General features: G+C 37.6%; 1 protein-coding gene and 1 long non-coding RNA gene across 2 annotated transcripts; both read left to right on the plus strand.

Moving 5' to 3' along the window:
• Positions 1-9,665: 9,665 nt before the first annotated feature.
• On the plus strand, positions 9,666-20,906 carry LOC150098663 (uncharacterized). The gene is made up of 2 exons (XR_016549528.1): positions 9,666-9,774; positions 20,636-20,906. It is a non-coding gene; the product is annotated as an uncharacterized LOC150098663 (long non-coding RNA).
• Positions 20,907-21,071: 165 nt separating this feature from the next.
• LOC150098664 (uncharacterized) lies at positions 21,072-22,231 on the plus strand. Its single transcript, XM_090405550.1, has one exon. It carries the CDS (start codon positions 21,128-21,130, stop codon positions 22,097-22,099), a length of 972 nt encoding a protein of 323 aa, XP_090261676.1. The 5' UTR covers positions 21,072-21,127; the 3' UTR covers positions 22,100-22,231.
• Positions 22,232-25,632: the final 3,401 nt, after the last annotated feature.

Consider the following 25,632-nt stretch of genomic DNA (forward strand, 5'->3'; position numbering starts at 1 on the left):
CACAAATTTGTATCTCCTCCAGACTCCATGGAGATGCCATAAATAATAATAATAGCAATAAAAAATTTTCGATTTTCCTGGAAAAATACCCCTTTGCCAGAAGTCGACTTACCGTCGAAGAAAGGGTTAGAGTTCCTTTGTTGGCAACTAGACTAGAAAGGAGAGATCTATGTGTTTTCTTCAAGATCTGTAGGCTGTATTTCGAGTCTATAAAATAAAAAAAGTTCATCAGTTGCCGACTAGATGAATATTTTTTCCATGAATTTGTTCAATTGGTTCCCAGTATATCATCTTTAGTTATACTGGGTTATAGAGGATAACTCATTGCGAGTGATACGCTATCACACACAGCTTATTACACCGTGAATGAATTCATTCACTGTCTCCATAGCTACCAGACTTGCATGGAATGCATTCCAATACCCTCAACTCGATATATAGATATCTGCTAACACTTTATTCAATTTTAGGGAGTAGGCGAGGCAGTTTAAGTCCTATCTAACCTTTGGAGATGGAGTAAACAGTTCAATCTTAACATCTATAGACTATCCAAGATAGCTAGAACAGGACTAATTATACATGGCATCCAGTTGAGAGAGGCGGCTGATGTCATCTCGTGGTCTCTAATCCTGTATGAAACTGGGTTCTACGGTTCATATTCTTGAGTTTTGTCGGGGCGAAAAATCCAAGATTCCTGCAGGAAAACCACAATTTTCCCGTGCTAGAAATTGACTCAGTCGAAAAAATGGCTTAGAAAACGTTCCTCTAGTCGGCGATTAGACGAACTTACGACGCTCTTTCTTCAGGTCTAGTGCCTTGAACGACCAACTCCATGCTAAAAAATTTCTCAGCCCTTTGCTCATTCTCTCCTTGTACGGCTTTCAGTGATGGCCTTCTTGTTCTCCCATGTATATGCACATTCTATGAAAAATCCGTACCACATTGATCCCATAATAACCCTTTACCAACTTATATGACTCGATCATATCCGCTCATAGTCTTTCTCTTCACTATACTAAGCAATTTGCATTCCTGCAATCTGTCTTCATAGTAAACATTCCAGACACCAGGAATCAGCTTATTCAACTATCTCTGAACTCTTTCAAAGATCGCTGTATCCTTTGAAAACTTGTGCGGAGATCTGGTAACTAGATCTAATCACATTAATCCATATGTGGTCTGATCAAAGCCTTATATATTGAAATCTTAACATCCTTTCTCCTGCAGTTCAGTATTCTCTGCATCATTTCCATAATGCAATGTGATATCCTCACAATTTTAGCAAACGTGTCAAAAATTTGAGGTCTTTTCTCCACTAGCACTCATACCCAGATCCCCATTTCCTGCACTTCGTCTATTACCTCACCACTAATCTTATACTCTGTATCTTATCTATCCTTCCCAAACTTTAAAATTTTAACTTTGCTACTTTGAATTGGTAGCTCCGTTCATCACCAATTCAGAAAGGTTGTTCAAGTCTACACATCAGTTTACTCACAGTATTTCCCAGCCTTGCATTATCTATAAACCATTCAAGCCCTTCCCAATATCATTTACCTACAAATTATATGTATATATTTATTATTATTAAGAGAGACCTCTACGGATTCAGGAACTCATTGAGAGGCCACATAGCTGACATACCAGCTAACATACTTATTCTTGAATTCATTCATTCACACTGCTTGCACACACAACATCGAATGGCAATCCGTTTCAATCACACACTACCCAATAAGAGAAAAACCTAGCCCTCACCCCTTCTTAGCGGCATTCATTCTCAGCTTCCAAGGATGCTCTCTCTTGTCCTTTCCACACCCTCCATAAAATGAAAAATTCTATCACTTGAAATCCTGTATGAACCTTGCAGAAGTTTCTAAGTATCAATCATATCACCCCTCTTTCTCCTACTTGCTAGTGTCTGCAGTCTACAAACTCTGACTTCATAATCAGTAATTCACAATCCTGACACAATTTTAACATTCTTTCACACACATACACTCTCTCTCTCTCTCTCTCCACTATATCAGAATCACAATGGAGACTAGGAGACCAGGCCTGCACATAGTATTCCAAGTGAGGTCTTATCCAGGCCTTATAAAGAGGCAAAACGGCATCCATATCTTTACATGTGAAAGTTCATTTCAGTATTGCAATTATCTTTTGAATTGTATTTACAATATTTTCTACATGACCCATGAACTTCAACTTATCTACTAACACTCCGAGATAGCTAACTTGATCAGTTTTTTCTAGCATAATGGCACCAATATAATACGATATGGGGGATTCTAATCAGGCAAAAGTGCATGACTTTGCATTTACTCACATTAAACTGATATTCGTTTTCCCATGCCCATAATTACAGCCTATGGACCTCACTCTGCAAGTACTGCATACCAGCAGCATTTCTAATTACCATACCTATCTTTGCATCATCAAATAGCTGTATGTCGCCTGTCAAATCCTTCCCAATATCATTAATGTACAGGTTGAATAACAGTGGACCAAGGACTGATCCTTGTGGTACTCCACTAGTTACCTTAAATCTTGCAGACTCACATCCCCCGTTTAACACTTTTTGATACCTGACAGTCAGCTATCCTCTTAACCACGCTAATATTTTATGATCTAAACCCATATTCCCCAATTTATGCAACAGTCTTCCATGCTCTATTCTGTCAAAATCCTTCGCAAAATCTAAACTTATCTTGGTGTAATCATACCCTTTGTTTAGTTCATTGGTAACATTATTATATCATGTGAGGAAGTTGTTAAAATATGACCTTCCTTTAGTGAATCCATGCTGTTCATTGCAAAGTAGAGATTCACTGTCAACCCATTTCTGAATACAAGGCCTAACCAATTTTTTCAAAATCTTCACCACCACTCCTGAGATACTGATTGATGGATAGTTGGATACCATACATTATTTCCATTCCTGGGGAATCTTCCTTGTTCTGAGACTCAAATTATATATTCTCGTCAAAGGAATAGCCAGTTCAGTCGAACACTCTTTTTTAGCACCTGTGCTGATATCCCATCTGCTGACTACATATTCAGTTAGTTTCTCTTTCTCTTCATACACGATTTTATTTATTCTTTGATGAATTGGCAGTGAACTCAATGTTACGTACACATTATTAGCACATATAACATTGTGCTCTTACACTCGTATCTCACTATTCTGCCATTAAAATTTAGTTTCCCTGACTTAACACAAAGTCTCATACCATTTATTAGTTTTTCAAGGCTCCTGATACTTAATGCATTCAGGTGTAGTCCATCCCTCTTATACAAATCCAATCTTCCCTCACTCATTCCACATATCCAAAAACCCACATCCATTCTTTCTACACAGCCTATGCTTGGAACTGATTGCCATCCTAGCCCTTCTTAATTCATTTTAATCATATCGAGGTGATATAGGTACTATTTTCACACTTCACTCTCACCTCGTTCAACAACGCTTTTTTATGTCCTTTTTCATACTGAACTTATCGCTCGTTAAGTCGTTAGTACCTACTACAGTTACGATCTCGTTTACTTTTCTTTTTTGTTTTTGAATTGCTTGCGTTATATTTTTAACTTTTACACCGGGAAGAACTCGAAGTTATAACCTGCTCATCAACAACATGTTTTATGATAGAGTTGCCATACCAAATATTTATATACAGATAATTTCAGGAGGGAGCCTATGTAGCTCAGTGGATGTGGCGTTTGCATACCACGGCGCTTGGCCGCACGAAGGAAGATTTGGTTTCGAGTCTAGTCGGTGACTAGAGGAAATTTTTCTAAGCCTTTTTTCGATCGGTTCCCGAGTTAGTCGATCTCTGGCACGGGCAAGCGGGTTTTTCCTCCCGAAAACTCGGGATTTTCGTCCTGTAAACTCAAGAAAATCGACGGTAGAACCCACATTATTTCAGACATTAAATATATTGTGTTAGGGTTAGGGACCACGAGATGGCAGCACATTTGAGCCGTCTCTCTTCACTGCGTACTGCTTAATTAGTGATAGCCTTGGGCCATCTATCTCTGATTGGGTACCAGTGGAGATTGAACTGCCCACTCAGTCTCCAAAAGTTAGATAGGGCTAAATGGCTTCGCCTACTCCCGTATACGGGAATAAAAAGGTGTTAGCTGATTTTTTTTTATAATTTCAGGAGGCCTGTGTAACTCAATGGAAGAGACGTTTGCTTCCTTAACACTTGACCTCCAGAAGAAGGCATAGGTTCGATTCTACTCGCTGACTAGAAGCACTGTTTTTAAGTCTTTATTCGACCAGTTTCCGCGTTAGTCGATCTCTGGCTTGGATAAGTGGGTTCCCAGAAAGTCGGATTTTTCGTCCCGTGAAGTCAAGGAAAGTCGGCCGTAGAACCAACACTATTATAGACAACACATCATGTCAAGCATGATGTGTTGGCAACGCTTGTCATTTGCCTCTTCATCATATGCTGCTTATTATGAGTAAGATTCTTGGGCCAGCTATCTCTGATTGTCTACTAGTGAAGACTAAACTGCCCACTCAGTCTCTAAAAGTTAGATAAGGCTAAAATGGCCTCGCTACTCCCTATAATAGAATAACGGGCGTTAGCTGATATTTCTTTGACAGATTATACAGCAATGTTCCCGAAAGAAACTCTTCAGCTAAACCTCTAGTGACTTTCTCTTCTAAGACATCACTCTGCCATACACAACTTGCTGAGACCTTTCCAACAACCATTCTACAATACGGTGCGCTCATTTATTATCCAACTTCATCTATTCTACTGAAATCACTGGATTGTCATGTGGCAATCTATCAAATGCTTTAGAAAAATCTAAATATACGAGGGTGTGCTGAATGACCAAAAGTTGTGATAATCACCTTGAAAGAATTGACATTATTCTACATATTCGCCACGAAGTATTATACACTTGTTATAACGCTGCTGCTTCATTTGCAATTATCTGAGAAAAAAGTCTTTTCCTTGTTGCGCAAACAAGTCCTCAGTTGCAGATATGACTTCATCATCGGTGATAAATTTTGTTCCTTTCAAGTGTTTTTTTAAATTTGGGGATAGGAAATAGACAGATAGGGCCAGGTCTTGCGCATAGGGTGGGATGAAGCAGACATTGAAAGCCCAATTTGTATATTGTTTGTTGGGTTTCATGAGTAATGTAAGCAGGTGTGTTATTCTAGAAAAACAACATGCCCTGTTCAGTTTCCGGAGCGTTTTTCGTTCACCCTCCTTCAGTTTCTTCAGAACTGCTCAATAAATTGCTGCTGTAAGAGTTTCACATTTCTGAGATACTTGATAAGGATTACACCATTCATATCCCAAAAGACAATAGCAAGAACCTTTGCTGATGACTTTTAGTTGCTTAACTTTGGTCATGGAGAATCTTTCTGTCTCCACTCCATTAACTGTGTAGTGATGAAACATGGATCACTATGCCAAATATTTGTACTTGATTTCTCAAAATGACCAAAAATCCCTCGAGATTATTATTGTTATTACGTGACACCTCCAAGGAGTCCAAAGACTCATAAAGGGAGGGCACCTACTCTACAACCCTTCATCTCTGCCACTCAATCCACCAACTACATAGAACCCACATGATCTACACCAACGCCATCTACTGCCACCAGCACCACTAGTATTTTCACAGACAATCACAAACATCCATGCTCGTGGCGGGATTCGAACCCGCAGCCTTTTGGATAGACAGCGGATACAGTAACCACTCGGCCAACCAGGCTGGCAACTAGGATGACAGCACCTATGCTCTCTTTTGTTCAGTATTCAAACATTTGGGAGCTCACTTTGCTGAGAGCTTCTGCATGTTCAGGTGCTGGTGGATAATGACCCTAGTTCGTTCCCTGGATATCCCCAGAGTCTTTGCAATGTTTTTGGCTGATATTTATCTATCATCATGGATCATGGCATGCACTGTATTGATGTTTTCAAGTGTGATCGCTGTGGAAGGTCTTTCTGACCTGGGTCATCTGTTGTCACAGGATGCCCAGTCTTAAACTTGGCCACCCATCTGGCAACTGTTGGATAGGTTGTGGCACAGACACCCAAAGTTTCACACAAAGTTTGGCGAATCTCAGTTGCGGACTTTTCTTGCAGCACGAAGAACTAGATGACGACCCACACCCAGTGGCGCAGCTAGAGCTATTGCCTCCCAGAGCGATCTCTGAGTTTGTCTCCCCTCTTAATACACACAAAAAATACTACGATAAGAATGACGTATAGAGAAAGAAATTAAAACAATGTTTATTTTGAAGTAAAACTTTAATTTTAACATTCTAAAATGTTATTTTTCTTGCTTTTCTGTTAGCAAAATCGTCGATGACATTGGTAATGTCATCGACGATGATTTCATAGTAATGTAGGTAATTCTTAATCAAATTTTATTTAGAAAAACTCCTCTTACAACTAGCAACACTTATAGCAATTGTGAGGAAATTCGCAGTAGTATTACAAGATTTGGAACTGAGTTCTCGAGATTGTATTTTAGAATTAACTGCAAAAGTTCAAAATGGCTCAAAGTTCCGCCCGGGGCAGACTTTCCCCTCTGCACCCCACTAGCTACGCCACTGCCCACACCTCTGGTTTTTTGAATTTCTTCAAAGCCTCTGACGTGTTTTCTTGTATACAGTATCCTAAAAGAAAGAGAACAAATTATTACAATTTGAAAACATGGAGTTAACAGGTTTTAAGATGTGTTCTTATTTGTGGTTATATCAGTTGCTTTAATATCGTTTTTGTTCTAGGTGTTTATCAGAACTTTTCAGCAGCCCCTCGTACCACGTGTATATCACCTCTTTGTCCCATCGACTATTTGTTCTTGCTCCTGTCACTTTGTTATCCTAAATAAGCATATTTAAGTATATAGCTAAAACTCGGTCTTCCTTTAGCAAGCCCATTTCTTTCCATCAAAGAAAACATTGCTGTCATCAACCTAATTCTGAATCGTGGTCCTACATTACCTTTTCTAAACATTTACCACAACTCCATGCAAACAGATTGGCCTATAATTTGAAGCCTTAGTCTGATTACTCCCTTTTATGAAGTGAAATAATTTTGTTTTCTTTTCACCCCTTTGGAAATTCGGCAAATCTAAGACTTAACTCCCTGAATATGTGTTGATATACCATTAAGTCCTACAGTCTTTATGATATCAACTTTACTCAATTCTTCATACACCACCTACTCATTAGCCATCAGTCGCTCCTCCTTACTTCTGACTGCTCTCAAATTTGGCATGATGTTAATTGCAAAAGAGTGAAATACTTTTATGAATTGCTCACTTGCCAGCTCTACTATATCCGCCTCATCATTCTACCATTCTCTCAAACCAGTGTCATCCTGCTACAGTCATTCTTTCTATCGGTTACATATTAAAAAAATTCCATAGGAATTTTTTTACCTCATTAGCTAACTACTGCAAATACTAATTTACTTCATTAGCTAACTACTGCTAATACTGTCCTTACCAAGCGAGATACCTCTCTTGCTTGCTCTTTGTATTTCTCATGCCACTTACAGTTGTTCCCATTCAGATTATGTTTCCTTCATAATACCTTATTTGTCTAACTGCATTTCAGCTATTCATTCATTAATTTCCCACTCACCTTATTTTACCTCTTTACATTTGAAATGCATTCAGACATTGTCTCTGCCAGAAAGTTCCTGAACAGGTTTCAAGCAGCGGTGGTCTTATTTCCTTCCACGATATAGCTGCTAGTGTCTCCTGAGCTTCTTATAATCGCCAGCCTTATAGTTCCACACACATATTCCTTTCTCTCAAAAGTTCTCATATGGCTGGCCATCCGAGTAATCACTTTATGCTCCTTTTTACCAACTTGAGGAGATTTAACACCTCATTCACAATAACGTTCTATAATGTCATATCCAAGGCCCTTGTTCCATTTGTTATATGCTTCCTAAGGTAGTTGTCCCTCAAAAATTCAAAAAATGCGTTCTCTTTATCCACAGATACTGTTTCTTCTTTCCAGTCTATATTACCGCAATTAAAATAAACCATAATGATCATCCTTTTCTTATTAGCTAGGTGGATTTGCCCATGCATTTCCTTCTAGCTGCCCTCCACATTACCAGGTCTATAGCAACACTCAACTAGATATTTCATTCTGGTCACCTCCACTGCACACCATACTGCTTCAAAACCATTTCCACTATTTGCTCCTTAAGTCTTAGCTTAGATGGAGATATCTCCCCTGTTACTATTAACAGCACTCTTCTGCTCCTTCTTCCTTGCCTATCCTCATCATCATGAAAAACATCGCATCCACCCTGTCAGAATATCAATCTCATTCAACCATGTCTCACTTATTTTTGAGCAAATGTACATTATTCTATTAATACTACGGTTTGATTTCCTTTATTTTGAATACTTCAGACATTTGTAAACATACATATGCTTCAAATTAAGTTGTTATTGAATCCAACATTATTTCAAAGCCGAATAGAGAAACTACAAGAGTTTTATGCCGAATATAGAAACTATAAAAGTTTCGGCGGATCCAAGCGTAAGCAAACGTTTCATAACAAGGACAACTCGTAGTAAAGGCGGGGTAAACTCTGATCACAATCCTTAGTATTTCCCATAATGTAAAACACATCTCCTAGCGAACATGTATGATGTTACAGATTAAGGGGGGGTCACTACCCAGATCGGTTTCGACCTTTATTGAGGTCTCATCAGTGGGAGTCAGACCCAAATGTAAATAAATACTCAGGTTGAAGTGATGCAGAACTTATACTTTACCATACAAGTTGCTAAAAAACAGGTGTCACATCACAAAAGGCACCAAGAATTACTAAAAAAGAGAGCCAAAAGGCTTCACTTCGGCGATGCAAAATTATTAAAATTGGAGCTTTTCGTTCTCTTTTTCAGTAATTCTTGGTGCCTTTTGTGATGTGACACCTTTTTTAGCAACTCGTATGGTAAAGTATAAGTTCTACATCACTTCAACCTGAGTGTTTATTTACATTTGGGTGTGGCTCCCACTGATGAGACCTCAATAAAGGTCGAAACCGATCTGGGTAGTGACCCCCCCCTTAATCTGTAACATCATACATGTTCGCTAGGAGATGTGTTTTACATTATGGGAAATACTAAGGATTGTGATCAGAGTTTACCCCGCTTTTATAACGCGTTGTCCCTGTTATGAAAAGTTTGCTTATGCTTGGATCCGCCGAAACTTTTATAGTTTCTATATTCGGCATGAAACTCTTGTAGTTTCTCTATTCGGCTTTGAAATAATGTTGGATTCAATATCCACTTAATTTGAATAATTTTGCATCACTGAAGTGAAGCCTTTTGGCTCTCTTTTTCAGTAATACATATGCTTGCTTGTTACTGGTTGTATAGCAAGCCTTACTGATCCCCACTCCCTCAGATATGAATCATCTCGTGGAAACGGGCATTTTTAATTTCACAACTTAAAAAAAAAAAAAAAATCAACTGTGGTATGTTCGCACTACTTCTACTTAACATCTACCTGTTAGAATTTAGAGCTCAAAGATAGTGACAGTTGTCGAAAAATTAGGGCTAAAGGCTTGTTCCTGGAGGAATAAAGCGTTAGAAGTTTATTTTATTTTATTTTTAAATAAAGAGCTCTATTTCCACCTGTAAGCGAGGAGGGGGGGTTACTGGCTAAGTTGAACTTAATGAGCTAAACTGTCATCGCACAGACGTTTATAATTGTTACATTCGTGATCTTAAATTAGAGTAGTATTGTATGAGGGGTGCGCTCTTGTAAGTTAAGCATATTCCTTCTAATCGAATAATACATTTCTTAAAAATAAATTCATCACTCAGAATTTAATGTTTGTTTGTTATACCCATCATCCAGAAGTATTACCACAACTTTATGTTCTGTCTTGATACTCCAGTCACAAACGCACAGTGTTTTACCCGAAGTAGTACTACTGATTCAATTGTGATTGAATCAGTAACGCATTGCTGTCTTTCTCTCATTTATTCTCACGTTTTAAATAGGAACAGCAGTCAGAGAAGTTTGTGTTTTATTAGCTGCACGTAAAATGAAACTACATTTACATTATTTTAATTTAAGTTTTTAGGTAATTTAGTTAGTATGAATTATGCCTCCTCCGTAACATTTTATTAACACAATACTGTATTCTCCATAATTTTAATTTCATGATCATCGTTCTATTTGGGCCCACTTTTGAATTAAAAGTAGAGCTAAAGTGTAAGAAGGCACAATGAATCTAAAACATTATGCACCCATTTTAGTGTTATGTAAAGGTGACCATTCATCTGACGAAGTCCCCCCCCCTTTTTTTTTCTCACCGAATTATTTCGCCATTTAAAACAAATGTTTGATTATCCAGTAATGTAGTCAGACAGAAACCAGTAGCAAATTCTGGTATATCTGAAGAAAATACATTCTTTGGAAAAACACCTTCCATTTCCCATTAATTAATGCACCTAGTTAAGTGACTTAAAAATCCAACATTTGTAAATTAGATACGAACAAATAAAATGTTTTATTTATTAAATTTAAATATGTGTCGCTGTCCATGAAATATGGGTAAAAATCAGTCACTTTATGTTTTGCATATATTTTGAGAGGATACTGCACAAAAACCCTGCTCTATACATAATTGAGCAACTGGGGATGGATATATAGCTGGTGACCTAGATATCCCAAAGGGTGAGGAATGAATAGACATTAGCAAGTACTTTATGAAGGAGCAGAGTCTACTAAGTGAAGGCAGGTAATATGATGTGTCACTGCTATATAATTTGTACATTGATGATATAGAAAACGATTTGATGGAAAATATTTATTTGCTGCTGATGCACCCTCAAGAGAAGTACAGGAAGCAATAATAGTAACTACATGAAGAGTTTACATTAATGCTAACTTCTTGTTGACAATTTATCTCAAAATTAGTTTATCTGTCAGGACTCAGATATTGTCAAATCTTATATTTTTGTCTTCTAATGTACTTCTAACTGCATTAATCCACCTAGATCTTGCTGTCTCCCATGATTCACTTTCTTGCCATCCTGGTATTACACATTTCTCTGTTCTTTCCTCTCCCATTTTGTTTAAGTCACCATATTACACCATATCTCGCACCACTCACACGTGGTGTGAGAGTGTTGGACCTGGTTATTGGTTCAGAGGATATATGCATAAGTAAGGTGTCCTCATTGCCTCCAATTGGTGAAAGCGATCATGTGGTATTGACTTGGGAGGTTGCAAAATCTGTGGATTTTTCTGTTAAGAAGGGGTATATATGGAACTACAGGTTAGGCAATTATAACAAACTTTGGAGTGAGCTTGCGGCCATCCCATGGCAGAACATATTGCAGGGGAAATATGTTAGCAGTGCATGGTATAAAATCAGTGGGTATCTGAGGAAGGCAATATCAGATTGTGTCCCCATGGTCAGGAAGACAAACAAGGCAGGCGTTAGATGGATGAGCAGTAGTATCAAGCTTGATTTGCAAAAAAAGAAAATGTTATGGAGAATGTACAAGGAGAAATGCGATCAGTACACCCATGAGCAGTACAAGGCTCGAGCTAGGAAGGTTACCAGCATAGTAAGAAAAGCTAAATCTGAGTATGAGAAGACCTTAGCCAATGAGATCAAGGGTAATCCCAAAGAGTTCTTCCGCTATGTGGCAAGTAAAAGGAAGAATGACTTTGGAAGGATCACTTTAGTGTGTGCTGATGGTATTGAGGTGACAAAATCAGATGTAATAGTCGAGTTACTGAGTGATCACTTTTCAAAAGTCTATCACCCAAGTGAGGATATCTCTGTACCTGTAGCAACAACTAATGTGAAAATTGAAGCTAAGAAATCAGAGGTATTTAATATATTGCAAAATTTAAATGCAAACACTGTTGTGGCTTTGGATGGAATATCAGCTCGGGTGTTGCGTGAATGTGCAAAGGAATTGTCAACCCCTCTTACTTGGATATTTAACTTAAGTTTGAACTCTAGTATGGTCCCTAGGGAGTGGAAGTTAGGCAAAGTGGTTTCCTTTGCATAAGGGTGGCTCTAAAACTGCAGTAGTTAATTACAGACCAATCACCATCTCAGGAGTAATGGTAAAAGTATTGGAAAAGTTGGTTCAAGACAAAATTCAAGAATGGGTGGATCAGGATATGATACTCTATAGAGGCCAATATGGTTTTGTTAAAGGTAAATCCTGCCTTAGCAATCTATGAACTTTTCATAATAGAATGACATCTGAGTTGGACAAAGGAACTGGCTACACAGTGGTACGTCTGGATTTTGCTAAGGCTTTTGACAGGATACCCCATGGAACACTGTTATGCAAATTGGAGCAGATGGGAATGGATACTAAATTGGTGATATGGATAGGAGAATGGCTCAGGGAGAGATACCAGAAGGTGGTATATGGAGGAGCCGAGTCCAGGATGAGGCAGGCGACCAGTGGTGTGCCTCAGGGCTCTGTGCTTGGGCCATTGTTGTTTAATTTGTATATAAATGATATAGGAAATGGCTTAAAGGGAGATATTCAGTTGTTTGCTGATGATGCAAAATTGGGTAGTGCAATAAAAAATCAAGCTGATGTTGAAAGTTTGCAGGATGATTTAAATAAGCTGGTAGAATGGGCAAAAGGTAATGGATATCAGTTCATTGTGGAAAAGTGTAAAGTCATGCATTTTGGGATTAAAAGATTACCAGCTGTGTACTACATTGATGGAACAGTACTTCAAGAGATTGATGAGGCTAGGGACTTAGTGGTTGGTAGATAGGGAGATGAAGTTCAGGGGACATATTGCTAAGGTGTCCAAGATTGCACATAGGATTACTTGGATGTTGAGGAACACACTGACATCCAGAGATAAAGAGGTTATTATTCCCCTTTATAAAGCGTTGATACTTCCACATTTGGATTACTGTGCTCAGGTCTGGTCACCTGGATTCCTTGGAGATGAGGAGGCCTTGGAGAGGGTTCAGAGAAGAGTGACTAAGTTGGTGAGTGATGTAAAAAATGCTCCCTACATTGATAGATTGAGAACTTGTGGATTGCAGAGGTTGGTTGATAGGCAGAGAAGAGGGAATATGATAGAAATATTTAAATTATTGAAAGGTTTTTATAGGATTGATGCAGGGGAAACGTTTCAGCTGTGTGATAGTGATGGAAGAACAATAGGTCATCCCTGGAAATTAAAGAAGAGTGTGGTCAACAAGGGTGTGAGAACAAGGTTTTTTGCCTGGAGGATGGTGAATGAGTGGAATTCATTGCCTGACTTAGTTGTGAGCTCTTCGTCTGTAAATGAATTCAAGAAGAGATATGACAGATATTGTTTTGCTAGTTTGGGTCTCCCGTGATGAGTCAGTAGACTCATCGCGGGAGATGAGTCAGTAGACTCAGTAGACATCATGGAAATACCCGTAATAATAATAATATTACCAAAAATTAGCTATGTACACAGAGCTCACAACATCATACCATGCTTAGCGCTAAGTGATTCAGGAGTTATTGAGGAAAACTGCCCCCCCCCCCCTCCTTCCAGCAAGGGTTTTTTTTCTGGAGGGGAATTTCGAGCAGCAGTGTGTCGCTCTCCATTCATATTTTATGTGTCCCAAATGTATTCTATAGGGTTGAGATCTGGGGGCATGCTATCCACTGATTTGATTAACATCCTCAGTCTCCAGAAGTATCTCCACTGCTTGTGCAGAGTGTGGTTTTTCCACTGTCATCCATAAAAATGAATTCTTCGCCTATAGCACCACGGAAGAATCAAGCATGACTGTGGTGGACGAGATTACAAAGAAGAACTTCATTGCAATGTCATTCACCATAGCATAGTCCCTTTTTCCATCACTTGTACCTCAGCATGTCCATTAAACCTAATGCCTCCCCCACACCATGACCCCAGCACCGACATATCTATCCCTTTCACGAACATTCTGTCTGTGCGGTTAGCCTAGTGGCTTTGCGCTTCGCAATCATATGCCTGGGGAAGGAGTGGCCTAGGTTTGATTCTCATCGACGACGCGAAGAACTTAAGGATCTTTCTCAGCCATAGCCAAGTCAGCTGGTCTTGGGGGTGGACGGCAGGGTTTTTTCCACCAGTTTATCTGGGGTTTTTCATCTTGCAAGCAGGCAAACCGGTCTCGTGAACACACACGGATTACAGTCAGGAATACCAACCCAGCCACAGGCCTGATTCATCAGTCTATGCCGGTTCCAAAGCCCGGATAAAATTTGGGGGAACTAGATGGTGCCGTACCACCCTGTAAAAGGGGACTCATGGCTACTGTACCATCACATGGAAAGGAAAGGAAGGAAAAACATTCTCATAATGGTAAGCAGTATCACTTTAATGCCAGATCAAGTGTCATCTAGAATCGGAGGAAAGATTAAAATGATTCTCATCTGTAAAGAGTACATTAACCCATTGGTGTCTTGTCCAATTTTATATGGATACAACACAACTGAAAACATGCTCTACGATGAACTGTGGATAAAGGGATGCAGACTACAGGCCTCCGGGTGTAGAGGCTCACTTGTCGCAGATATCTTGCTACAGTTTGTGAAGTTATTCACATACCTATGGTTGAATGGAACCAACTTGTAAGCTGACCTGCTGTGGTGCATTGATTACGTTTCGCTGTTTTAACCAAAAATCTGTCTTGGTTTTGAAATAATGCTCAGAGCATGGATACAATGCTATGTGAGATACCAAACTCTGGCAATATCAGTAATTTTGCAGCCTTCTTCAGGCTTTCCCATAATTCTTCCCCATCTAGATGATATTATTTGAGACATTACAAGACATCCAAGTTTGCTACTTTATTCCTTCATAAAAAGAACTTCCTTCAAACACAATTTGCTTGCTGCAGCCTTTTGCTCTTTATCCTGTTCAGTGTTACCACATGACCCCCCTCTGCATTCCATTTGAAAATTTGAATGTGTAGCCACTTTCTACTCGAAATCATCAGTTATACAAATTGCCACAAGCTGATTCATCTGAATTTCTGATTGTAATATTCAGAAATAGTGTTCGTCCTTTGGTTTTTAGACACCACCAGTGCATATTGATTATGTGCATGCAAAAACTCTAATAGGAAACCAAACATAGACTGATTGTAAAATCATGCACCTACAGTCCTAACTGATATCCTCAATGAGTGCAGTGATGGATGCTTACTGAAAGTCTCAGAATGATGGTCTTCCAGATTTTTGACAGTGTGATGCAGCCAAATTTGTTTGAGTTTAAAATAATTATAATACCAGATATAAACTCACAATATATTTTATTAGCATATCATTTTCCCTAAATATCATAGGCATCTTCATAGGCGAAAATTCTACACTAATGGAATATATTATGTGAGTTTATCTAGTATTATAATTATTTTAAATTTGCCTACTCACAGTATTTCATCATTGGAGGTTGTGAAATTTCACTTAAGAAAGAGTATGACAAGCTTCAGAGGCAGTTTGAAGCAGTGCCATGGCTAAGAATTTGCAAAGGAAAGATGTTAACAGTGCATGGGGGGAAGTAACCATGGGTAGGGTATCTAAGGAATCAATATCAAACTCTATACCCAAGGTCAGGAGGATAATTCAGGTAGAAGTTAAATGCATGAGTAGTATCATTAAGCAGAAGCTGGGGAAAAAAAAAATGTTGTGAAAGGTATATAAGCAAAAAGGTGATGAGCAAGTTCATAAACAGTACAAAGCTCAGGAAAAGAAGTTGACCAACATGGTAAAGAAGGCAAAATCAGATTATAAGAAGAACTTAGCTGAGTAGGCCAATTTAAATTAATAAGAATTCTTTTGCTGTGTGGCAAGCAAAAGTAAGAATGACCATGAAAGGATAACATGCACAAGGGCAGATGGTAGTGAGGTGACAAACTAGTCATATTACTAAGTGATCACTTTGCAACTTCATTATGCAAATTAGAACAAATGGGGATGGATACAAAACTAGTGATATGGATACGAGGGGATTGATAGTTGCCAAAAAGTAGTATATAGAGACGCAGAATCCTGAAGAAAGCAGTGTGTTGCAAGTCTCTGTGCTTAGAACACTATTGTTTAATTGTGCATAAATGATATAGAAAATAATTTGAAAGGATATATTCAGTTGGTTGCTCATGGCACAAAGTTGGGTTGGCTAATAGTTAATCAAGGTAATGTAGGAAGCTTGCAGGATGATTTATATAGGCTGAGTGTGAGCAGAAGATAATTGATGTTGGTTTTATGAATATATGCCTACGCAGGGGAAAGTGGAAGTATCTTAATGAGAAAGTGGCTAGTATAGAGAGAAATATGGTGATGAATAATGGACGGGAGATGCCCAGACACAAGCAGCAACCATAAGAGATGAGAGTGGAAATATATTAACAAACTCAAAAGATGCTCTCGCTCGGTGACATAGATATTTTGCGAACTTGCTGAAGTCAATGCTGAAATGTCAATATCGGAGGATTATACTCCTTATCAAACTGCTGAACCATTTATTGAAGAGCTGACATTTAGTAAGATTACTCGTGCTATTCACATGCTGAAAAATAATAAGGCTCCAGGAGTGGACTGCATACCAGCGGAACTCCTGAAGAATGGTGGGGATGTCTTGCTGGAGCAGCTGCACCGGCTCATCTTTATGATCTGGCGAGAAGAACAGCTGCCGGACGAGTGGAAGGAGTCACTGATCATCTCTGTATATAAGAAAGGAGATAAGGCTCAATGCGGAAACTATAGAGGCATCTCACTGTCGACTGGCTACAAGGTGTTGTCTAACATCATGCTAATGCGCCTCACACCATATGCAGAAGAGTACTATCAGACGGGCTTCAGGAGGAACTGTTCTACAATACACCAACTCTTCATGCTGCGCCAAATTTTTGAAAAGTGCTGGAAATTCCTCGAAAACTGAAAAATGGTGCAGGTGTGCATAGCTGGTTCGAGAGCAAGAGTGAAAGCAGAAGGTGACCTGTCGGACCCGTTTCAAGCATAGATCGGTGTGAAGCAGGGTGATGGGCTTTCTCCAATTCTCTTCAATCTTTTTGTTGAAAAAAGTAATTAGAAACGCACAGCAAGTGGTAGGTGGAGTTGACATGGGGGTGCAAGTTAGGATTCTTGGCTACACGGACGACCTGAACATCATGGTGTATCAACAGGACGATGCAGTGGCATTGGTTACTGCTATTGAAGAAGCTGCAGAAGAAGTTGGCCTGAAGGTAAATGCCGAGAAGACAAAATACATTTTTATGAGTCACCATGCTGCTCAAGATCAAGTGGGAGCTGCACTGTTTGAGAGGGTGAAGGTATTTAGGTACTTGGGTTCTTTCGTGACCGAAGACAACAAAGTTGAGGCTGATGTCCAGAGTCGGGTAAATGCTGCGAATGTAGCCTATTATCAGTTGTGTCCCCTTTTCGCCTCATGCTTGGTGTCTTGGACTACAAAGTTGGGACTATACAAGACTTTGATCAGGCCTGTTCTCCTCTACGGTGTTGAAGCATGGACTCTCACGCTTCAGCACCGTATACATGCCGATTACCTGAGAGTATTCGAGAACAACATGCTACAATGTATCTATGGAGGAGTCATGGCAGACGAAGTCTGGAGGAGGCGGTCCAATGCTGCCATACACGCTTTATACAACTTGGCAGACATCTTGATGGAGCTGCGAGCCCGGCATCTTCAGTGGCTGGGGCACCTGTTCCGCATGGGCCCTGAAAGGACTGTGAGACAAGTGTGGGAGGCCCGATCCCGATCAGGGAGACCGAGAAGGAGATGGGCTGATCAGGAGAACGAAGACCAGCAGGCTGTTGGGCTGGAGACCAGAATGTGGCAGACAGTCCCAGTGGTGACGTGGTGCTTGAGGCCAAAAGTCCCCTCCGGCTGATAGCACCTGGTTAATGTATGTAATGTATGTTTATGTGGACAGACTGTAAAGTTGTGAATTTTGGGATAAAAAAATTACAAGCTATGCACTATATCGATGGAACTGTACTCCAAGAAATTGATGAAGCTAGGGATTTGGTAATGGTAGTAGATAAAGAGTTGAAATTTAAAAGCTTATTACTAAGGTTAGCTCATAGGATTACTGAGTTCTTGAAGAGCACATAAGCAGAGATAAGGGAGTTAACATTTCTCTGCATAGGGCCATGATATGACCACATCTGGATTACTGTGCTCAGGTCTGGTCACCTGGGTGTCTTGGAGATGAGAAATTAATGGAGAGGATCCAGAGGTAAGTGGTCTGTGGAATGCTCCCTATGAGGATTGATTGAGGGTTTCTGGGTTGCAAAGTTGGTTGATAGGTGAAAAAGAGTGGATATGATAGAAATGTTTAAGTTATTAAAAGGGTTTTATAGGATTTATACAGAAGAAATGTTTTGGCACTTGGTTAGAGTCGACAGCACCAAGAGGCCATTCCTGAAAATTGTAAGAGTGTAATTAGCAAGGATATGAGGACTAAATATTTTGATTGGAGAGTGAATGGAATGTGTTGCCAGAGTCAGTTGTCTCTGGGTGCTTTGTCTGTGAGGGAGTTCAAGGAGAGAGATTGTAGATGTTATTATTAGGTGACACTTCCAAGGAGTCCAAGAACTCATCATGGGAGGACATGCTACTTACGTCTTCCTTGTTTAATCCTGCACCTACACAACATTACTAGCACTAATACCACCACCACTACTATATATTATTATTAATACAGTAACTTCCATGGAGTCAATAGACTCATCATAGAAGGCCCATTCAACCAGTAATGTGTTTATCATAATGAACTTTGAAGTTATTTATGCCACCTGCATTCACAATGTACTCTAGCAATGCATTCTGCTCGCCAACAACTTTCTACATAAAAAATGTACTCCTCACATCTTTTTTCACCACATCTTTATACTACTACCAGGGATGGCCTTTTGTTCTTCCCATCTTAACAACCTTGACTAACTTGAAGGTCTCTATCATATCTCCTCTTTTCCTCCTATCCACCAATCTCTGTAATCCACATTCCCTCAAACCACTCTGCATAACCAATACTCCAGTGTCCCGATATTACTTTGGTCATTCGTCTATGTACCCTCTAGTGTTTTCACATTGCAATGAAAACTAGGTGACCAAATCTGAGTAGAATAATCCTGTGTGGTTGGACCAATACCTTATATAGAAGCTCTACCACCTGCTTATTCCTGCATGTCAATGCACTTTTTATCATAGCAGCAGTACAATATGCAGTCTTTGTGACACTTTCAATGTGCCCTCAGAACTTTAGTCCACTGTTTACCATCACCCCAGAACTCAAATCTTATCCACTTCCTGAAGTACAGCTCCACCAATACAGTACATAGCATTATATTTCTGCACCCCAAAGTGTAATACCTTGCATTTATTAATATTAAAACTATAACCCCCACTTATCTATCCAAGCTAAAAGTGTATTGCAATCATCTTGTAGAGAATTAATGATTTGGGAATGGTAGTAGATAAAGAGTTGAAATTTAAAAGCTTATTACTAAGGTTAGCTCATAGGATTACTGAGTTCTTGAAGAACTCAGTAATCCTATGAGTAATCAGTAATTATACCTAACTTTGCATCATCATCATCATCAGCAAACATTTGAAGATCCCCAGTAATTCATGACTTATTTTAATGATATTAACAATACCAAGTAAGTTATTTTATATATATAAAAAAAGATGTTTATTTACTGGCTTATATTTCACTGGATATTCATACCAGCATCTTTGGAGCACAAAGTAGCATGGCATGTTATAGTTTGCACGCGACACTGAGCAAGTGGAACAATTCATTTTGTAGCAATCAAAAGATCTAAAGTCCTAATTTGGCTCCCTCTAATGTTGTGATTTGGCCTACTATGGGCAGACAGGAAGATCTGTTAACATTGTCTTGAAGAACATAAAAAATACATTCTCTACCATTATTATGGCAAGTCAGGACTGGCAGATGATGCTTTGGACACCCCTTCACATGGGATTAAATGGAGGAAAACCAATATGCTATTAACGCAATGTGCTATGTCCTGAACAAGTATGTTCCAGTTAGAACATACTTGTTTTCTTTTAGCAATTATACAATTGCTGAAAGAAAAGACAAAGAGACTGAGTGGGATGGAGAGCCTTTCTTCACAAGATCACCAAGAGTCAAAAGTGACCAAATGCCTCATAACAACAATATGTTAAAATTTAGTATTTTAATTGTTTATTATTATTATTACTACCCCAAGACCACATCAAAGACTCATCTGGGAGGTCCTTTTATCACACACACACAGCTCATCATATTGTGTCTTAAACACACTCAAACTCCTTGCAGACACCATACTCTCAGGCAAGGCATTCCAATCATTTACAACTCTACACGAAAAAAAACCTGCCTCTCACTCCCCTACTCACACCCTCTTTATACAGTTTCCAGGGATGACTTCTGGTTCTCCACCTGATCTCCAACTGTTTAGAAATACATTATGACTATTCTTTTATTTTCTAATTATTGAAACTAATTTAATAAATAATTTTCTTATATATCATTTTTATGAGTGCATATCGCTCATAAAATATAGTGATTGATATATGATATATTATTTATTGTATTTTTTTTATTTATTTTTTTAACAGTTAACAGCATACAGATTTGAATATTTATAAAAGGAAGGCAGGTATCCCAAATGGATCATTCATGCAATGGGGTAAAATGAAATGGTTTTTAACAATGGAAAATTAGCGTGAGATATCATGTTACCATTTGAATTCTCTATCCGTATCTAAAATTTATCTCTGTTGGAGTATTCTGTAATTTCTCATGGAGGTCAAATTTGTACATGTTGATTCCACAGTGAGATGATTTTATTGAGGAAATAAAGAACTTAGTGTTTTATATATATCCATATATAGTACTTATGTGTATTTTGCATGTATGATTATTTATAGCCAGTGGTGTAAAATATATAGTGTAAAGGAAAATCTGCTTGTGTATATTATATACGGTATAGTGTATATGAAGTATTTTTACCGTAGTCCACTTGTAAAAAAGTACTCCTCAGAATTTGGAATTATTTTTGTAATGTGAACAATAATATAAATATATGAATCTGAAAGAAGAATTTAACAATGGAAGAGCCTTTAATAAGTGTTCAAGAACATTCTTCATATTCTACTATTGAAAACAAAATTAATTTTTATGAAAAACCTTTTTTATGTAAGATATGTGGCAAAACATTCTCACAGTTGGGGAAACTTACTACACATATAGAATTTCACACCAGTGAGAAAATATATGCCTGTGAATTTTGTGGAACAGCATTTTCACATTCAGAAGAACTTAAAATACATATTATGATTCATACTAATAAGATGCCAGTTTCATGTGATATATGTGGCAAGGTATTTTCAAGAGCAAATGATCTTACAAAACATAAAAGAATTCATACAAATGATAAACCTTTTACTTGTGAAATATGCAATAAAGGATTTTCGCAATCAGGAAATCTTAAAACCCATATAAGAATTCATACTAATGAGAAGCCCTTCACTTGTGAAATATGTGGCAAATCATTTTCACGATCTCAGAATCTTAAAACGCATGTGAGAATTCATAGCAATGGAAAACCTTTTGAATGTGAAATATGTGACAAGACTTTTTCACAATCAGGAAGTCTTAAAAGACACACAGCAGTTCATAGCAGAGAGAAACCCTTTGTTTGTGAAAGGTGTGGGAAGAAATTTTCAGTTTCAGGAGATCTCAAACGACATGTTAGAATTCATACTGAACAGAAACCATTTTGTTGTGATATATGTGGCAAAGTATTTTCATTTTCAGGAAGTCTTAAAATGCACATTAAAAATCACACCAATGAACATCCTTTTATTTGTGATGTCTGTGGAAAAGCTTTTACTGTTTTGGGAGATCTCAAAAGACATGTTAGGGTCCACACTAATGAGAAACCTTTTAGTTGTAAGACATGTGGCAAGGCATTTTCAGTTTCAGGAAATCTTAAGAGACATACTAGAATTCATAATAGTGTGAAATTGCTATTACCTGAGAAATCAAAATTCCAAATATCTTCTCCTGTAGATTTTTGATATTTTTGAAGTGTGATCATTTGATATAGGATTGATAATCACTGTTTCAATGTGTATTCATTTTCATATTCATTTTTAAGATCATATCAACATGTTTCACTCATTTATAGTAGTGGAATTCTGAAGATTCTGGATGGAAGTTCTGCATACACATTATTCTAAAAAGTAATGACAGTACAAACCAAATAATAAAGAATAAACAGAGGATATAAAAACTGATTAAACAGTTTAGAGTTTGGTATAAATAATGGGATATATATGAAGCATGCTTTTAAATTATTTGTAATGAAATCCATATCTCATGTATTTTATTCTTGGTAAGTTTTTATTATTATTATTATTTTTTTTTTTTTTATGTTAGTCTCATACACAAAAAGGTAGAAGAACCTATAAACAAAATCAGTTGTACCCCACACATTTTGTGTGGGGTACAACTGATGGTTGGGAATGAAGTCTATTGACATATTTCTTGAAGAATGGTGAGTTGTAATTATTTGGGAATACTTCATGAAAAAGGTTGTTCCAGTGGGAAGAGGTAGATGGAATAAAATAATTTGCATTTTGGGCAGTTTTTTTTTTGATAAGTCCGACAGAAAATGGAGGAATGATGGTTGCCAACTCAGTGGAGAAAGTCTATTATATTTACCTTCATAAGTAAATCTCTAGTGTTAGAATGTTGGCTGTAAAAAAAAAAAAACTGGCTATGCATGTTGATTTAGTTGTGAAAATAAATGTAGTATATACTGTTAATGGTTATTTGAGTCTTACCTGGAGAAGTGCAGCAATGAAAAATTCATGTTGAATTAAATCTCCCTTCCACATTCTTTTAACGCAAATAATTTTTACCTATTAGGAAGATAAACCATTCAGCTTAAAAATTATTTACATTGTGCATCGTTTATATATAAATTATAATTAGTACCATTGAGATGCTGGTAAGAAATTTTTGCTCATTTTTTGCTCTTCATAATAACATTTTTTATATTATTGGTTTTTGTTATGAAACAACATATACATAAAAGCAAGATTTAGAAAAAATTAGATAATCCTGGAACATCTCATTTGCACTTTTAAAATGCATATTGGTTAGATATTTTTCAAAAAAAAAAAAAAAAAATCAATTGGTCATTGTCAACTTCCTGATATATACCCTCAAGGAGTGTGCAGGATATTATGATAATACTGTGTGATTAAGATTGCATTATTACTAATCTCCCATCCATGATTATCCTCCACATTGTCTATCACTCTTCAATATGCCAGTATTCTCAGATGTTTTTGTCTTCTAGGATAATCTTGACTGAATCAATCCACCAAGATCTTGATTTTCTTTTTAGTCTATTTCTTACCATTTTCATATCAAGCACTTGTTTTACTAGCTTTTCCTCTCCCACGACATTAGATTTGATCTGCTCACGTTCTTAAATGCTAACAGTGTTGAGTTCCTTCTCAATGTACTTATTTTTATATGATTATGCCACTGATGCCATTTGTTCACTCCCTCATTTTTTTGAGAACTCTCATGTCTGTGGTCTCTAGTTTTTGATCAACTACAAGATACTTTAGTTTTTTCATTAATTTCACTTTTTATTCGATATAAATTTACTCGACTGATACGATGATGTAAATTTGGTTTAATAGGTCGGAGATTTTTGATACAGAATGTTAGCCTACTAGTTTCGCCATCTGACTGGTGGCTTCGTCTGGGCAAGATAGCTTTATACAAAACAGCTTAAAGAACAAAAACAAGTTTAAATTACAACTAATACATAACCGAAGGATGAAAAATATCAAATTCATATGAATCGTTACACAAACGCATGGAGCATGTATGTTGGCAGTTAGTCAGTCATTGTTTAGCAGGTGCGTTCTATAATTGGCTGCAAAGTTGAACTCTGATGTGCTGAGTGATCTTATGAGTGATTTCTAGATGTCACCAAGGATCATCCTTTTTTTTTCTGTTTACGCTACCTCTTTTAATGGATCACTATTGCAGCTTCTTTTATTCAGTGGGAGGTTTAGTCATATTCTATGCATGGCATGGCACTTTTTTCCCATTCAATATTGTGGTTTGTGTTGGAAAAATGGAAAGCTTAACCAGAATTATCTTCTCTATTTTTGTTAACATATCTCCGATATGCTCCTTTATTTTTCTTATTTCTGAACTTCTAGAAGTTTGTCCTGTGTAATTCAATCTGCAAGAACACAGGGTGTTGGTAGAAATCAATCTTGTCTTTTGGTGACTGTAACATATTGTGAACAGTCCTTATTGATTTGAAAACAACTCAGATGTTGTGAGGCCTTAGCAGGTTGACAATCTTATAATATATAGTGGTCAAAAAAAAAAAACATTCATCATTTACTCAACTGACTCTTCACCATACAAGCTTTACTTATTCTATTGTATATTTATATTTAATTTGCATCTTTGTTCAAAATTATGCATAACTAACTGAAATAGTTTATCCTGTTTTATAGGCCCTCTATAGTTCTTTCAGAATACATTTGAAGTTTTCCATGTTCTTGCCTATTTTCATAATTTTGATATTTTTATTGATAATTTTCAAGCCAAATTTTTTACAGCTGTTATGCACTTTATTTAAAGAATCCTGTAGAATTTCACTAGATTTTATTATTAACATCTGACCTTCATGGAGTCGGAGCCTCATCGTGGGAGTTACACACTATTGCACATCCAACTGTGCTTTAAATTGATTCATGTGTTTACATTCACAACACATTTAGGCATTGCATTCCACTCTCCATGCAAAGAATCTGCTCCTCACTCCTCTGCTCACACCTTATACAGTTTCCAATGATGGCCTCTTGTTTTACCCCCCCCTTCCAATTTTGTTCTGAATGAAAAATCTCTTCTATGTCAACCTGATAACAACCCCTGACTAGCTTATATGTCCCAATCATATCCCCCCCATCCTCCTATTCACAAGGCTCTACAACTTACATTATCTCAATCTGTCCTCGTACTCCACATTCCAAAGACCACTGACCACCTTTGTGAATCTTCTCTGGACCCTTTCCAACATATCCTTGTCACCATGAAAACCCAGCAATCAAATCTGTGCACAATAATCCATATGAGGCCTGATCAAGATTTTATACAATGGCATCATAATCTCTATTTCTGCATGTCAGGTTCCTCTGCATCATCCAAACGGATTTATTTAGAAGTATAACATCCTCTGCATAAAACAAAAAACTAAGTTTTGATATGAGGTTTCATGTCACTTTCTTTCATAATGTGATCCATTATGATTTTACATCAAACCATTTTCATGTACTTCAATTCTAATTGCTAACTTACAATTTAAATATTGCTATTATTATTATTAGCATCTGACCTCCATAGAGTCAAAGGACTCATTCAAAAAGATTATCGAACCTTGGGTTCACAGACAATTCATCATGCTGCAGACAGTTTATTGCAGAGAAAACTCATCATGGAAAAAATTTGCTGAAAATTTTATTCACAAGAAAAGTGAAATGTTATTACATTGATACCAATATATGAAAAG

This window comes from Typopeltis vanoorti, chromosome 15 (genome assembly GCF_054136105.1).
Source record: "Typopeltis vanoorti isolate ZY-2024b chromosome 15, IOZ_Tvanoo_1.0, whole genome shotgun sequence".
Taxonomy (NCBI): domain Eukaryota; kingdom Metazoa; phylum Arthropoda; class Arachnida; order Uropygi; family Thelyphonidae; genus Typopeltis; species Typopeltis vanoorti.

What these genes read in the sequence shown, in the direction of transcription:
- LOC150098664 (XM_090405550.1), top strand. Translation starts at nt 21,128, where the DNA reads ATGGAAGAGCCTTTAATAAGTGTTCAAGAACATTCTTCATATTCTACT.